Genomic DNA, 16,651 nt, shown 5'->3' on the forward strand with positions numbered 1-16,651 from the left:
GTTTTACAGCAGAGGTTGAAATCCAAACAGCCCCAACAAACTAAAACAAGCAGCCTGGTCTACAGAACGAGGAAACACTAAGAAGAAATTATGCAGCAATAACAGAATCTATTATTACTATTTTAGGAAGAGTGCATGGGGGTCCTTAGGAAGTTTTTAATCTCTTCCTCTCTCTCTCTCTCTCTCTCTCTCTCTCTCTCTCTCTCTCTCTCTCTCCATATATATATATATATATATATATATATATATATATATATAAAAATTTTAAAGGCCTTTCATGATAATTGACCATGAGAAAAAGAATTCAAAATTACAATTTTAGAAAATAAAGACCTCTGTAGCTAGAAAGATGTTAGAATTGACTTTTTCTCCTGTTTGCACAAATGAATCCATGATTATGCCTGTTACCCTGTCTGTAAAATGGGATCAGAATAGTTCAAACCATTACCTACGGATAAAATGACGTGTACCTTTAAGTTACATAGCACAGTGCCTGGTATTAAAAACATGCAATAAATCATTTTTACAACCATCCATGAAAACCAAGAGCAAAGCAAGGGATCTGGGAAAAAGTGAGAGTGCTGAGCTAAAAAATCAAGGCACCAGAGGTTCCAAAGCTAATAGAATTTTGCAGATGCAAAGGAGGTCAACACTATCAATTCTGGCTAAGATGAGGACCGGAACATGAGAATGTTGAGCAGTTTCAGCAGAGCTGTTAGGCTGAAGCCACATAGCAGAGTGCAGAGGTGCCAAGAGAATGTGAATAGGCAGCCAAGCTCAACCTCAGAAAAGAAGGAAAAAAGACCAAAGGAGCTGTGCCTATATGAGGAGGCCTTGTGCCCTTCCTGCCCTTTGGTCTTGTCAAGGCGCTTTCTGCAGTGCTTTAAAACCCAATTTGAAAGATCCCTGGATGTGTTTAAAGATAGGAAAAAACTAAGAGCAGATCTTACCTCTTCTTGGAAATGTCCCCTTCCTACAACTGCCAGGGTTATTTCCTGGCCCTACAGAATAATCCTAAGGAGGCCAAACCCAGTTTTCCCCCTTAGGTTTCCAGAGTTCATTGGGTGCCCCTCCCTAGCACATGCTGTTTGGCTGGCACAACATGAACCCAGGGCAGCACCTGGAATGTAGTCACCCCCAAGACCAGGCAGGAGAAAAGGACAAACTCTCACTAGTACCTACTCCATAGTGTCCTTAGTGCTTTTCACGAGGTGTTGTGGGGTATGTTTTGGACAGATATATTAAAAAGATGCCTCCCACTTTCTGCAACAACTGTATTAGCCATACAGGACAAGTAGCTTTGACATTTCTTTCCAGTTCTGAATAATGTTAAAATTCAAGCCCATCTAGCTATAAAACTTCTAAGATGAGAACCGCATGCAAAAGAAAGAGATTTTAAAATTGAGAGGTGCCCTAGCCGGCTTGGCTTAGTGGATAGAGCCTTGGCCTGCAAACTGAAGGGTCCTGGTTCGATTATAGTCAAGGGCGCATACTTGGGTTGCAGGCTTGATCCTCAGCCAAGGTCAGGGATGTGTGCAGGAGGCAGCCAATCTGTTTCTCTCACATCAATGTTTCTGTCTCTCCCCCTCCCACTCTTCCTAAAAAATCAATGGAAAAATATCCTCGGGTGAAGATTAACGAATAAAAATCTACACTAATAAAAGAGTAAGATGCAAATTGACCATACCTTCGTGACGCCCACCAGCCAATCGGGAGTGAGTATGCAAATTAACCCAACAAAGATGGTGGATTAATTTGCATACGCAGGCACCAAGCTTGTGTTCCGCTCCATCCCAGCTGCTCTGGGCAGCGTGGGAAGGCGGAAAGGCAGCTCCGGGCCCGAGCAAAAATGTGGTTCCAGTCGGATCGAAGGCGGTGCTGGCAGCCAGGGGAAGGAAGGCCCATTCTTGCACGAATCTTTGTGCATCAGGCCTCTGGTAAATAAAATAAAGTTGAGAAGCAGGAGTGCACCAGGCGATATACCAGTCTGTTAAAATGGGAAACAGATGAGACTATATATAAACATAAAAGTATTTCTAGCTAGTTTCACTAGATTCAGTTTTCAGGGAGAGAAAAAAGGATTTCACATGAACATGTTGCAATGCACAAGTCTTAATAACATTTAGATGTCTGGTTAAAAAGACTAAACCTTTCACTATTTATTTATGTATGTGTGTTTCTCTATGTATTTATGTATGTGTAAAAGTATGCTGTGTTCCAATAAAACTTTATATATATGTATACACACATACATATACATGTATATGTGTTTAAGAATCAATTTTCTCATTACTACTTTGGAGATACTTGATTTCTGTGTACAATATAACCTATTGTCATCAGAATGAGGGAAAACATAGGGAATAAAAAGCCAATCAAAATATATCAATATTGGATATTTGATCATTTATGGGACTAAATCATTTCTCTGTGAAAAATTATGCCATCATGTGAGCTACCATACAAGATTAGGAAAACATCCCAAGAGCACTGTTACAGTATAGTGCTTTCTGGAGGATTAACTGAGGTGCTGGTTTTTGAAAAACTGCCATGTATCCATCTAGGCATTACTGTCCCCATATCTTCCTCTGTCTGGTTCACGTGTGTTACACATTACAGAGGAATTAATCAAGGAATGTGGGCAGGAAAAACATTAGGTCTACTTTACAGTGTCCCAATGCTTGCTATCATTAATACAGAGTAATTACTTTCATGATAGAGGAAGGGTTATCAGATGGATTAATCTACCTGTTAGCAGGTAAACTTGCTCTGATGTGGAAACATTATTTGGGAGTAAATACATATTAACATTACTCTTAATGTGGTTTGTAGATGTGCCAGTGAAAACTATAAATTATTGCTAAAATTGCTATGGCAATCAGCATCGTTATGCCTTCATTAAAATACTGGAGGGAACCCTCTGTTTTCAGATTTCCTGTCCAGCTATCATTCATTCGTGTAGGATGGGGTATAGTTAAAAAGTGGGAGAATCAGGGTTTCTGCTGTGGATATGTTAAGACATTACCTTTTAAGCGCCTAAGTGAAGTCATCTGCTGAGCAGCTGGATATGTGCCTGGAGCCTAGCTTTGGGGATTGAGATTATGAAATGTTTTCCTATTCTCTATTTACAAATATCTCCAATAAGTATGCTGTACTATTATAGTCAGAAATGCCTATAATAATTGAAGCCTCAAGAAAGGATGGCATAAAGAAAGAAAGCTTTTGATGTTCCCTTGTCCCAGGAAACTACGGAAAACAAGAGGTAAAAATGGTGGGTGGGGTGTCTTTGGGTTTTGAAATCTGGGAATGGTGACAACTACAAACCCAAGTCTCCAAAACAAAGTACTGTAGCCCTTCAAGCTCCCATATTTATGCAAGTTGTTTTTTAAAGACAAACCAATGAAATTGACCCTATAACCATGTTTTTTTTTAATATATATTTTTACAGAGTGGAAGGTAGAGGGATAGAGAGTTAGAAACATCGATGAGAGAGAATCATCGATCAGCTGCAGCCTGCACACCTACTGGAGATGTGCCCACAACCCAGGTACATGCCCTTGACCGGAATCGGACCTGGGACCTTTCAGTCCGCAGGCTGACACTCTATTCACTGAGCCAAACCGGTTAGGGCCATAATGTATTTTTTAAAGCAATAAAGGGATGTGGGCAGGAAAAGGGTGGACTATAAGAGAAATTCACTAAGAAATACTGTCATAACTTTACCTTAGAAATATGAAAAATACGAGGCAAATATGTTTTGATTTAGAATGTTCTATTCCTGGAAAATAAGTTAGAGATTGCATTTTTCACTAAGACTTGGCTGATAGCATATTTTGGTTTCTCCTACTACGAAATTTTGTCTTCCCTAAGCAAGATGTTCTGAGAACAGACTGAGACTCTGACTTTCTCTACACAGGAGCCTTTTTGGGTACTCGGAAGAGTCAGTGATATCAAGTCTAGTATCAAGTGCATCAATCCCAAAGAGAGCATCCTGTTGGCAGATTGGAAGGGAGATAAAAGTGATGCCACCTCCTTTCTGGTCCACTGGGATGCGATGCATAGGTCTATTTTCCTCTTTTTGAATACATGAATAGGCAACCTTTTCTGTAAAGGGCCAGAAAGTAAATTGTTTTAGGTGCAGTGGGTCCATATGGTCTCTGTTGCAATACCTCAACTGTTATAACATGCAAGCAGTGATAAACAATCCTATATAATAAAAGGCTAACATGCAAATCAACCAAACAGCAGAATGACCAGTCACTATGACACGCACTGACCACCAGGGGGCAGACGCTCAATGCAGGAGCTGCTCCCTGGTGGTCAGTGCACCAGGAGCCAGGCTCACAGCTGGCAAGCATGCAGTGGTGGCGGGAGCCTCTCCCACCTCCGCAGGAGCCTCTCCCACCTCTGCGGCAGCGCTAAGGATGACCAACTGACGGCTTAGGCCCACTCCCCGTCAGCTGGACAACCCATGAGGGCTCCTAGGCTGCGAGAGGGCACAAGCCGGGCTGAGGGGCCCCCCCACCCCCGAGTGCACAATTTCGTGCACTGGGCCTCTAGTCCTATAAAATAAAAGCCTAATATGCAAATAAACCGAACGGCAGAACGACTGCACTGACCACTATGATGTGCACTGACCACCAGGGGGTAGACGCTCAACACAGGAGCTGCCCCCAGCCCACAGGTCCCAGACCAGCCAAGGTGGGTGCCAGCAGGGACCCCCCAATTGCCCTGCTGGTCGCCCCACAGATCGGCCCTGATCGTCGGCCAGGCCTAAGGACCCTACCTGTGCACGAATTTCGTGCACTGGGCCTTTAGTAGGTAAATAAATGTGCATAGCTGTTTCAAGAAAATTTTACAAATCCAACAGCAGAGTTGGCCTGCATACTATATTTTGTCAACTTCAAAACTAAATTCAATAGCCCCATGTGGGTGAGTTAGGGAGGTAATCCTATATAATAAAAGCCTAATATGTTAAGTGTCCCGCCGTTCATTCAACCATTCAACCAGTTGCTATGACATGCACTGACCACCAGAGGGAAGATACTCCGACCGGTAGGTTAGCTTGCTGCTGGGGTCCGGCCAATCAGGACTGGGTGAGACGGGCCGAACACACCCTGGAGCCCTCCTGCGGTCCCTCCCCGGCCCTGATTGTGCACCAATGGGGTCCCTCGACCTGGCCTGTACCCTCTCACAATCCAGGATCCCTCGGGGGATGTCAGAGAGCTGGTTTCGGCCCAATCCCCACAGACCAGGCCAAGGGACCCCATTGGTGCACTAATTTGTGCACCGGGCCTCAAGTGAGATAATAAAATAAATTGTTTCCCTAACTTGTAACACCTCTAGCTAATTCATGAGCCACCAGATCTGCTCCATGTAGATACTTATAAATTCTAGTGCAAATTCTATCATGCAACCATATGGATGAATGTGAGAATAGAACATAAAAACATACTTATTTTTAACTCCATAAAACTGATCTAATAATGCTTAAATGTAAGGTTTATCATATCTTTCCTATCAAGCCTATATTTTCTATAATCACTTATTTGGTGGGGGAGGGCTGCTATATATCACTCCAAGGATAATATTTTCTAAGATTCACATAAGTTCTTTTATACTATGCTTCTAAGATGCAGACTTCATGAGAAAGAGCAAATGGTCAAGGTATTACAGTATTTTCTTTATGACCATAAGATGGCACCAAACTCACTTCTCAACTAATGTGGACTTCAGTATACTTAGCATCGGAAGGCCTGAGTAGAAAATTACTTTGAATAGAGCTGAATGGATATGCGTTTTTTTTATAAACTGTTTTTAAAAGCATATTTTGTATAGAGTTCAAAAGCTGGAAATACTCAGAACCCAAAAATGGACCTCTAGGCTCACGTAGAACAATTTGCCCAATTTCCAGCACTGTGTATTGTTAATACTGTGAGATGCGGTTTCTACTCAGAGGGTTACTAAACAGAACAATGCAATATTGCTGAAGAAATAACGGTGCTAAGGCAACCTTGATTTAGATCTGAAAGGCAGTTCTGCCAGGCCGATGAGCCAGGGGGCCACCACAGAAATGTGGACTTTGCCAGGATATTTGTCAGTTTGGCTAGACTTGAGCAAAAAGGAAAAGAAATGGCAAAGTCAAGTGTATACAGTGATCTGCACATGAACACTGCTACCTGGAGCAGCTGTACAAATACAGGGAGCTATGCTCATGTGTACACAGGAACGTTGGTATGTTTAGATTAGAAAAAAACTTATAAGGATCAAAACTAATGGCTCAACACAATACAATATACAGATGATGTATTATAGAACTGTACACTTGAAACTTATATAATCTTATTAAACAGTATCACCCCAATAAATTTAATAAAAATTAAAAATCAAAAATGGCAACCAAAAAACTAATAGCTCAAATATTTTTCACTTCTCTCCCCAAATTTCACCACTTAAATTTATTTTGAATAAAAAAAGAACAAATTTCTGCCTAGATTTATCAATGAAGTGGCTTGGACTTAACTTTTTAATGCTTTCTAAAAAATAAAATCCCACAATTTTATATCCAAACTTATGGCTGCATTTATGCTTAACAGTATTTATAAGAAACTGTACTACACACACACACGCACACACGCACACACACACACGCACACACAGACACCTTTACAGCAATCTGGAAAGGCCCATCCAGGTTGCCTCTTCAGCTGGTCTTTGAAAAACAGGTAAAAATTCTGATCCTCAAAATTGAGGCAAGGAAAAAGGATTTTAAATTTAATAGTGTCCAAAAAGACCAATAAGTGGATTGTGTTGGCACACTGTGTGGGATATGAGGCTAAAAGATCCAAGGAAGAATTATGAGTAAAATGGAAATGAAAAACAAAAGTTTTCTACTTTCCTACCATAAATTACTTGTGTGGAGCAAGTAGCTATTTTCTAATGTTAATGCTAGTCACTTATTGGGTTCCCATCCACAGCAAATTTCAGTCCAAGCTATGCAGTTCTTTGTTATATATATTTTCTCACCTCTTAAGAAAGTGTCTTACTGTAAACATGAAAAACACGTTACCAGTGTTTTTAGTTCAGTGGTCGCCAACCAGTGGACCACTGGTGGTCCATGAGGTCTGAAAGGTTGGCAACCGCTGGTTTAAGGAAACCTTTGGAGCAGCGGTCGCCAACCGGTAGTCCGCGGGCCACTGGTGGTCCGTGAGGTACCTTAATAAACAGATTCATTTTGAAAACTCTATAACAAAGGAGCCTGAATTTATATAACTGCTGATTCTTCTACTTTCAAAAAATACCTTATTCTGTCAAAGCCAAGTTTATATGAATTTACTGCTTTACTTTTACGGGCGGGGGGTGGGGGGGGAGGAGATGCTTGTAACATGAAATTATTTTCCTACTACATTATTAGTCAGTCATGGCTTTAATTCATTCTGCTCAAGAGACCTCATCTAACATGTCCCTAGGCAAATCTCAAGAACACCACAAAATTCACAATTCAAATTGACCTGTGTCCCACTGAAGGCTGAGAGCCAGAAACTGGAGTACCTTCCACCTTTTCCTTTTCTGTCTGGTCAGGTCAAGGCTATCTCCTAGAAGATAGGTATTTTATGACTTTCTCTCCATCATGACTGCCACAGCTCAACCCCTTAAGTTTCTACAATATTCTAGTCAGTCTCCTTGTTTTGTTTTTATAATCTACCCTCTGTGCTTCCATCATGTTACAAGACAAAAATCCACTCATATCACACTCTTGAAATCCTCTAGCATGTTACAAGTGTCTTTTATTTTACCACGAGGCTCCTATCTAGCTGCCTAAGCCTCACATTACATATTTCATGCCTGAGCAGCCCGACTCCTTGTGGTTCTCACCTGTCCCATCAGCCCCCACCAACACCCCTGCAAAGGCTTTGCCATTGGTCGCAATATCCTGCTGCTTCTTGGCTGGAGATTCCCACTTAAGGCCTGACTCAGATGCCACTAGTCCTGGGAAATATGGGAACTTCCTCCAGTGAAGTTACTTCTCTCCTTTGGCTACTGCAGCATCTGGGTCAGCATTTACCACTGTATTGGATGTATTTCACTTTGTTCTCCACAGAGTTAACACATTGCAGACCAGTAGTTTTATTGCTAGCTTTACCCAGTGGCCTGGTAAGTTTCTATTGAACGAGTACAAAAAATGTTTTACATCAATGTTAAAGGCACGCTTTAAAATTAAATACCCATTGCATTTTTAAGTTATTAATTACATGTTCTTACAAGCTAATATCGCTTTAAAGAATTCTCGTGATTGGCCACAAGCCTTAGAACAGAAAACACGAGAAATCTCGTGATCCATCCATGTGTTAAGATTGAGGAAGAAACTACCTCTTATTTCTTCATAAATCTAAACCTACAACAATATTTTCAAACTATTATATCTACACTAGAGGCCGGGGTCCCTCGGCCTGGCTGGCAATTGGGCCGATCGGGGCCAGCCAGCCAGGGGAGGGACCGTGGGAGGTTGGCAGCCACGGGAGGTTGGCTGTAGGAGAGCACTGACCACCAGGGGGAAGCTCCTGCGTTGAGTGTCTTCCCCCTGGTGGACAGTGCGCATCATAGCTACCGGCCGATCGTCCAGTTGTCTGGTCAGCTGGGCATAATGGTCACTTAGGCTTTTACATATATAGATTAATATCAAGGACTGGTTAACCATTATCCAATTGTTAACAATAACTAATTCTAAAAACCAAAATCCCAAATAAGGCTGTTCTATAAGAGTTAATAACCATATCAAGTGCTAACTGAACTCAAGGACACCTAATTATCAGGTTGGTATGTCTGTCCGGTCACATACCCGTTAGGATTACTATTTACCCACATCATGTTTTAGTATGCAAATCAGCTACTGTTTGGATTGCAGCTTAGTCTAAAAAGGCATTTCAAAGATCTCAAAATGCCAATGTCAAGGTAAACTGCCAGTAAAATGTATGCTAGATTCATTTTAATGTTATATATATATATATTTTAAATAAATGTGCATTACTATCTTTCATGAAACAGCTTCAGTTATATCTCCTGCTAAGCGTGTCCATGAGCCACACAAGGGCACGGATGCCATCATCTTCCTATTCCTAGTGCACTCCAGCTACTAAATAAAAGTTTTTGGGTGAGTCATATGTGGAAGTAAAATGCTCAAGAATTGCCAAATGACAAAGGCAGAAAGCAAGGTAAAGTTAATTAAGGTTCTTAGATAAGATATTTAGTATTGTTTGCTACCAATTCATTTCATTGAGAAACTATTTTAAGTGTGACCAATACTCCCTTTATGTCCTACATAAAAAAGATAAAAATTTAAAGTGATTTCAGAAAGACTACCAATGTAAAAGATGTACCTTGCATAAGTATGAAAGGTAAAAAAACGTGTTTTATCCTGTTGAGTGTGGTCACAGCTATTAAATAAAGTCTGTATGCTGAGGGGGTGGCGAGAGGCTTAGGTTGCCTGGTTTCTTTCTGTTTCCTCTCTGGATCATGAACTAGTAAAATGTTAGAGAACATACTAAGCCTTGTTTCTTTGCAGCCAGTTTTAATCATCTAAGAACTATGAGTTGTTTCAGTTCCTTTCTTTACTTCCCTGATGGTTAATCACTTTGGGGCCAAATAACTTCATGAGGTAGTCTAACAGCAAAATATCAAGTAATTTAGTATTATTAGGAACTCTAGCAAGTCCTAGGACTGAAAAATGAGGTTAAAAAATAAAAAAATTTAGATACTAAAGCATTTAAATTACCCATGCTAATTTGGATAATATACTATTGAAGATATATATACAAATACCCTAATTTGTTGTTGCACTATGGAAAACTGAAACCTGGATATAGTGGATCTGTACTGCACATTTCAGTTCTCTTTAAATTACAGATTCTATGTAGTATGAGTACTGTCTAATTTCTTAAACACCGTATGTTTTTAATATTAACAATCCCAACTTGAAGGTCATTAACTTACGAAATCTTTTTTTGTTGTTCAAAAACCAAACAAAAGAACAGGCATATTTACTTCATACGAATCATACTCTGAACCTACAATGCCAAAGCAAAAGACTAATGTGCACTCAATATATATTTCAAGTCTTTGTAACAAATAAGAAAAGTCATTATGAAATTTAGGAGACATCATGTCACTAAAAATAAAGCTGATTAGACAATGGCTTTCATGTTCTAGCTAAGGAGATCTGAATATTGAGTCTTTTTTTTTTTTTTTGGTCTTTTTTTCTTTTGGACTACTGAGCCTTAAAGGGTAAAGCAGACTAAATTGCAAACGTCTCAGCTCCTTATACTCAACTGTTTCACTAACAAGGACTGAAAGTATAGATATTTTCCCTATTATTGATAACAATATTTTAGTGTTAACATTAGCAGTTTAATATTGGTGATAAAAAACTACACTGATTTATCCTGAAAGTTTAGAAAATAATAATTATAAAATATGAAACTCACTCGCTTCAGAAAGAATTAAACAACAAATTTAAGACCCATTTGTTTCAGAAAGAAAGTCAACAGGAAAATGGATTTGTAATTTTGAATGTCTGGCCCAAATTTGTCATACATTCTAAATAAGTTACCTACAACTCATCAAACTATCCTAAAAACTGATGGCAATACAAGAGCAAGTCTATCAATTCCCCTAGCATACCCGGTAAAAAGAAAGGCAGGAGTAAGTAGGAGAAGGGACAGGGCTGGGCTGCAGGCCGGACAGGCTGCAGATACATGAAGAGCAAGGCCAGCATGGAACCTTCCACACAGACCCTGGTTCTGAAACCACCTGTTTGGTCTTAAGGCTTTTTTATTCCTAAGTATAAAACTCTAAACTTCCTAAGAAAGATACTTAAAAGGACATTAAAATTAAAAAAAAATTCAGTTATTCAGATATGGTACTTGAATTTATATATAGAGGATGACAAAATAGTATCTGACAAAGTGTATATTTATATTTAACTCTAAAAGAAGGCATTACATGTTAATTTTTTGTAAATTTAAGCCCAATCGGTCTTAAATATTTTTGAATCTTTGACTAAGTGTTAACTACACACATGAGTAAATCTAACTAGAATGCCATTGATAGTCTTATGTTAATTTTGATATACCAAAGACTCATAGCTGGGGGAAAATAAGCAACCATTTATATTTACTATGAAAAGCAAACATTTACTTCAAATTGCAATATAGGCTTTTCAGTCACAAAAAGAAAGAAAAGAACAGTGATCTGACAGTGGTCACATCCTGTGCAAAAAACGTGAGATACAAAAATGGTAACACAAGGTATCTGAGCTGCTTACATTACAGGAAAAAGGAAATACAGTAGCTGAAATATGGCACCCTGGGAATCAACTTCTAAACCGAATAGAATGCCTTTGAAATGATTAAATTTATTTGTGTATTAGTAAGAAAGCCCCACCACCATAAATAGTACAATATTTAAAAATTAAAAAAAAATATTTATATCTATCTAAGATAGACAGTGTATTTGTATTGTTAGACCTCTTTAAGTGGTTTAGGTTTTGCCTTTTTTTTATTTTTTATTAAATAAATGCCCATATGCTTTATAAAGTTCCCCTCAATCTCAAAAGCCAATTTAAATCAAGGAATGTGTTATCAAAGTTACATAATTTCATTTGGGACTGTCAGCAGGTTAAAGTCTTCAACCAAGTCTTTAGCATTAATGCTTATTTTTAGTCAATGAAAAGTTAAAAATCTCAAATCTTCATTATCCTCTTGAATTTGCCCTTCTAAATGATCCTCAAACTGCAATTCCTAGTTTGCAAAAATAAAAGAATGCAATATGCATCATACTTCAAGAAAAGACGATGATGTTGAACTAACATGCTTCTGAATCTTTTCTCTGCTCCTCTCAACTTTCTTTATAATTTCCGCCACTATGCACACTGATGAGGTGAGACCCAAAAGAAACAGCAGATCTGCAAGAGAAAATAAATTGGGTTTTATAATTCTTTGAAACTTAATAGCTTACATTTTTCTAACATTTTATCACAGGTTTTAAAATACATTGTTTCAAACCATTCCATGAGGTATCATCAGCCTCAGCATAAAAGTAAGGAAAGTCAGGCTCAAAGTTATTAAGTGACTTTTCCAAAGTCACCTAGCTATGAAAGGCAGCAGCCAGAGAACTAGGGCCCAAGTCCTCTGACTACTTTCCCTAAACCACAAATAACCTCATAACCATAACCTTTCACAGAAACACAATCAAGAGTTTTCTATTTAACAGATCACACAGCCTTTTTAAAAGGTTATTCAAGCAGTGGTAACTAAACGACTGAAAAACACCTATATAAAAATTATTCAGAAATTTGCGCTTATTTCATTCGAAAGCCTTGGAGAACTCATCTTTAAAGACCATGTCTTTACAACAGTATTCAAACTAACTCACTCTTATTTACTACTTGAGAAATTGCTGTTGTCTTCTTAAAACTCCACTCTTTTTTTAAGAGAAAGGAATGTGAATAAAAGTTAAAATATTGACATTAGTAAACTAGTTCATTTTTAAGGTAAACTTAAACTAATAAAAATGTGTAACTCATTTTCATAAATATCCAAATTAGCTTAAAAATCCAAGAATTGAAAGTAGCATTGCCATAAATACATCAGTCCTCACACTTACATAGGAAGATAAATTTTTAAATGTACTGTACCATAACATTTAATGTACATTACGTGAAAGAATAATGTCTATCTTCCACATAATCTTAATACAATTTTCTGCTTTTAGGGTCAGACTATTATTTGATAAAGTAAGACTTACAAATTAGCAAGTAAGAATAGTGAAATATTATTTTAACTATCGGAATTATAATTTTCTAGAAAAGCAATTTGGTTTTTAGCGAGTTTAAATATAATCTCTTCTTCACGTAAGGTTGAAAAGTTATAAACAACAATTACTCTTTAACAAGTTTTGATTTGCTACATTTCAGAAAACCCAAATATGATTTTGACAATTAATAACTTATAAAAAATTAAAAGAAAAAAATTACAAAATATTTTAAAGCCTAGAGTTAGGAGAGTGACTCCCCTAACCTTCTCCCAATTAAAAAAAAAAAAAAAAAGGAGCACACTCCTTTTTCAAATCAAGCCATTAATTTACCTATTTCACTTTTTAAGAGAAAATTTTTATTAGAACAAATGCATTAGAAAATACAACAATTCATCTAAAATACATAAATTATAAAGAACATCTGCTTTACCCAGTATACTTAGGCTCTCGGTTTGAAAAACTTTCTGAAGTGGAGGAAAGTAAATAACTAATAACTGTCCCATGATGGATCCAAGAACTGCGTAGCAAAACATTTTATTACTGCAGAGTCCAATCTCAAACACAGACTTGGTCTGTTGGCAAAGCAGAGTTTGATTATTACACCTTGGTCACAGAAAAAAACGACTTTGTTATTACATTCCCTTCTAATTTTTAATAAGCTGAATTTAATTCTACAATGGCAGGACCATGAAATCTCTTAATTTTAACTATTATTTTGGAATAATTCAGATGAATAAAGGTAAATTTTAAAGTAACTTTTCTTTATCAAGAAAGGGCTTTCTTTAAAAGAGTGCTGTTATATATATTTTAAAAAAAAAATAATCAATAGAAACTATTTTAGCACTCCAAAATTCAAGAAATTTTATTGTATATGATGATTACTCTAAGTCATTTCTATCCATTCATTAAGGTAGATTAATCTAAAAACCTTCCTTGAAGAATGGACCTAGTTTATGTGTACTGAAAAAGTAAAGCTGACTTTCATAAAATAAAAAATGAATAATATAGCATCTTCAAAAATTACTCTAATGATAATTTACTTGGAAAGTTCTAGCATGGCAAATGATAACAGGTATAGTTGAGGATTCATAAAGTGCTCTAAAAATTAAATGAATAGTCAGTCAGGCCTCAAATGGAACTATAGTTTAAAAAATACATATGCTCTGAAAAACTACCACTAGGTTTTAGCTCATTATTTCCTATTAAAGCACTTCAATTGAGAAAAGGCAATCAGTCACATCTTAAGATACAACATGGGAAGAAAAGTAAATTTAAAATGTCCTACCAGTGGTCGGCAAACTCATTAGTCAACAGAGCCAAATATCAACAGTACAACGATTGAAATTTCTTTTGAGAGCCAAAATTTTTAAACTTAAATTTCTTCTAACGCCACTTCTTCAAAATAGAGTCGAGTCGCCCAGGCCGTGGTATTTTGTGAAAGAGCCATACTCAGGGGGCCAAAGAGCCGCATGTGGCTCACGAGCCACAGTTTGCCGACCAGGGTCCTAAGCAATGGGATATATCTATAATACTTTCAACAATAACATTTTTTAAAAATGTCCTAAGTTTTGATACACTGACAGAAGTAATGGAAAAAGATTAATATGCAAAAAATTGTTCTTATATTCTAACAACACTTTCTTCTAAAAGGAGACTAATACCATCTTAACAGAACCCATGAGGTTTGTCCTATGCTCAGATGTTAACCTGAACTTATCATATAGCTACAGATAATAAGAGAATGGAAAGAAGAAAGATCACGTAACAATACCAGTGATTTACTGTGATCTTCTGATCAAAGGTAAGGCTTATCTTCCCAAATGCCCCATCCCCATTATGATACATGTTTGAAGGAAGGCTGTATCTGAGGCTATAAGCTATGGCTACGAAATCAAGAAGAGCTAAAAACCCATATTCCATGCCTGTTTACAATTAGAAAGTGCTCTATCTAATTGAATCAGTCAGCATACCTGGGATCTAGAACTTAGTGCATTGAACATGTCAAAAAACACAAAGCATGTGAAGGTCATTGTTGTGTCTCGAGGTGTTATCACATTGTCTCGTAGCTGCCAAGAAAAAAAAGTGATTTTTAGTGGCTGAATTTAATGGACAAATACTGCATGTGTTTAAAAGGCTAATATTTTCTTTCCATTCGGATAAAATAGCTTTAGTCTTATGATACAAAAACATGTAAGCTACATAAATTCCTATGTGCCACTTAAATGTTACCTAATGCCCTGGCCAGGTGGCTCAGATGGTTGGAGTGTTTGTTCCCTACACCAAAGGTTGCAGGTTCAATCCCGTCAGGGCACATACCGGAGGCAACTAATCCATGTTTCTCTCTCACATCAATGTGGTGGTTCGTTATTTCTCTTTCTCTCTCTCTCTCTCTCTCTCTCTCTCCTCTCTCTCTCTCTCTCTCTCTCTCTCTCTCTCCCCCCACCTCTCAAAAATCAATTTAAAAAAAAACAAACACATACTAGTATCCTAGGATGAAAATTAAAAATAAATAAATAAAGTCAACTAATGAATAGCTATAGTCACCATAAAGTAAAAAAGTCTTCTCACAAACCATATACAAAGTAGATGTGTTAAAAGACTCAGATAGTCTAACGTCTCCCCAAATTTTCATATATCAATTTTTATTGTATCTGATAGCCCTCTGAAGATTTAAATTACTTTAATTAATCAGAAATTCCAATAACCCATAAAGGCTGAAATCAAACTATGTTTAAATGTTTTCTTGTATTTTTTAAGACTTTAAATATAATAATATTACCAAAACTGTCCTACGTTTAAATGTTTTTATCCAATTTTTCAAAGAGCTCTCCTAACTTTTCAGCCTTCCATGTAACACACAAAAATAACTAAATTCTATCATATAGAATACATTAATAAAGCAGTTTATCCAGTGAATATACCTCCCGCCAGAAGACAAATAAAGTCCCACAAACAATGATTATTGATGAAACAAGTATTTTAAGTATCAGGTTTTTGGTCAAAATGCTGTCCTTCCAGTTGCGCGGAGGTTTACGAATGACATCTTTATCCACTGGTTCTACTCCAAGGCTTCAAAACAAACAGAAAAATGAATTACTTTAAAGTTTTAAGGTTTGGATTTGTTACTTTCAATCCTGATTAACCTCAATTATCCAGGAAACTAAATGCTTTCTTTAAAAAATAAAGTATTGAACCACAAAGTAAACCTTGGCTACATTTACTCAAAAATAACCACAAATTTTATACTCTCTCCTCTTTTACTCTTATTTATTTGGCACAGTTTAATAGGAGATTGGTAGTCAAACTTTAAAAAAAATTGTCCAATTTCATTTACATATAAGTTTACTTATTTCAATATGGGCTCAAATACATGACCGACCAACTGGACTTTGAAATACCCTTCATGCAATGAGGTTTCAACTACTCTTTGTATTGAGAAGTGACATCTATGGCCCCATTATTATAAAACAAAATACTTAGATGCTTAGGTTCTTTGATACTTTCCCAAAGTCTCTAAAATTGGCAACAAAGCCTAGCTAGTAACACTAAACTCAGAGATTTCTCCATTCATCCCATTCTTAGAAACAAAAAGCTTACTTCCTGAGGACAGGGATTGCCCTGATCTGTTTTCAACGTAAGGCTGGGCATCTAACAGTGTATAGGCTCAGATCCATAATGGATGAGTGAGCACCCAAAGAAAATAAATGATATGCACACATCATACAATTTATAACAAACATGTTGCTGCAAAGATTTCTAATGCTATCCATGAATGAAGTCTTTAAAACTTAATTATGAGGATATCACATCTTCCTTATCTTTCTAGTTAATGCATGAAAAA

General features: G+C 37.2%; 1 protein-coding gene across 5 annotated transcripts in view; it reads right to left on the reverse strand.

Moving 5' to 3' along the window:
- The window catches only part of ATP2C1 (ATPase secretory pathway Ca2+ transporting 1), a 136,406-nt gene that overhangs the window by 3,110 nt on the left and 116,645 nt on the right, over positions 1-16,651 (reverse strand). For 4 of the 5 annotated variants that reach the window (XM_080674601.1, XM_080674604.1, XM_080674603.1 and 1 more), the window contains 4 exons: positions 15,732-15,879; positions 14,781-14,876; positions 13,241-13,382; positions 11,835-11,959 (listed from right to left, as the gene is read on the reverse strand). In XM_080674601.1, coding sequence (XP_080530727.1) covers positions 11,835-11,959; positions 13,241-13,382; positions 14,781-14,876; positions 15,732-15,879 — 511 coding nt within the window. The remainder of the gene's footprint in view (positions 1-11,834; positions 11,960-13,240; positions 13,383-14,780; positions 14,877-15,731; positions 15,880-16,651) is intronic. The other variant, XM_080674602.1, reaches the window with a different exon arrangement.

This window comes from Plecotus auritus (genome assembly GCF_963455305.1).
Source record: "Plecotus auritus genome assembly, chromosome: 6".
Taxonomy (NCBI): Eukaryota; Metazoa; Chordata; class Mammalia; order Chiroptera; family Vespertilionidae; genus Plecotus; species Plecotus auritus.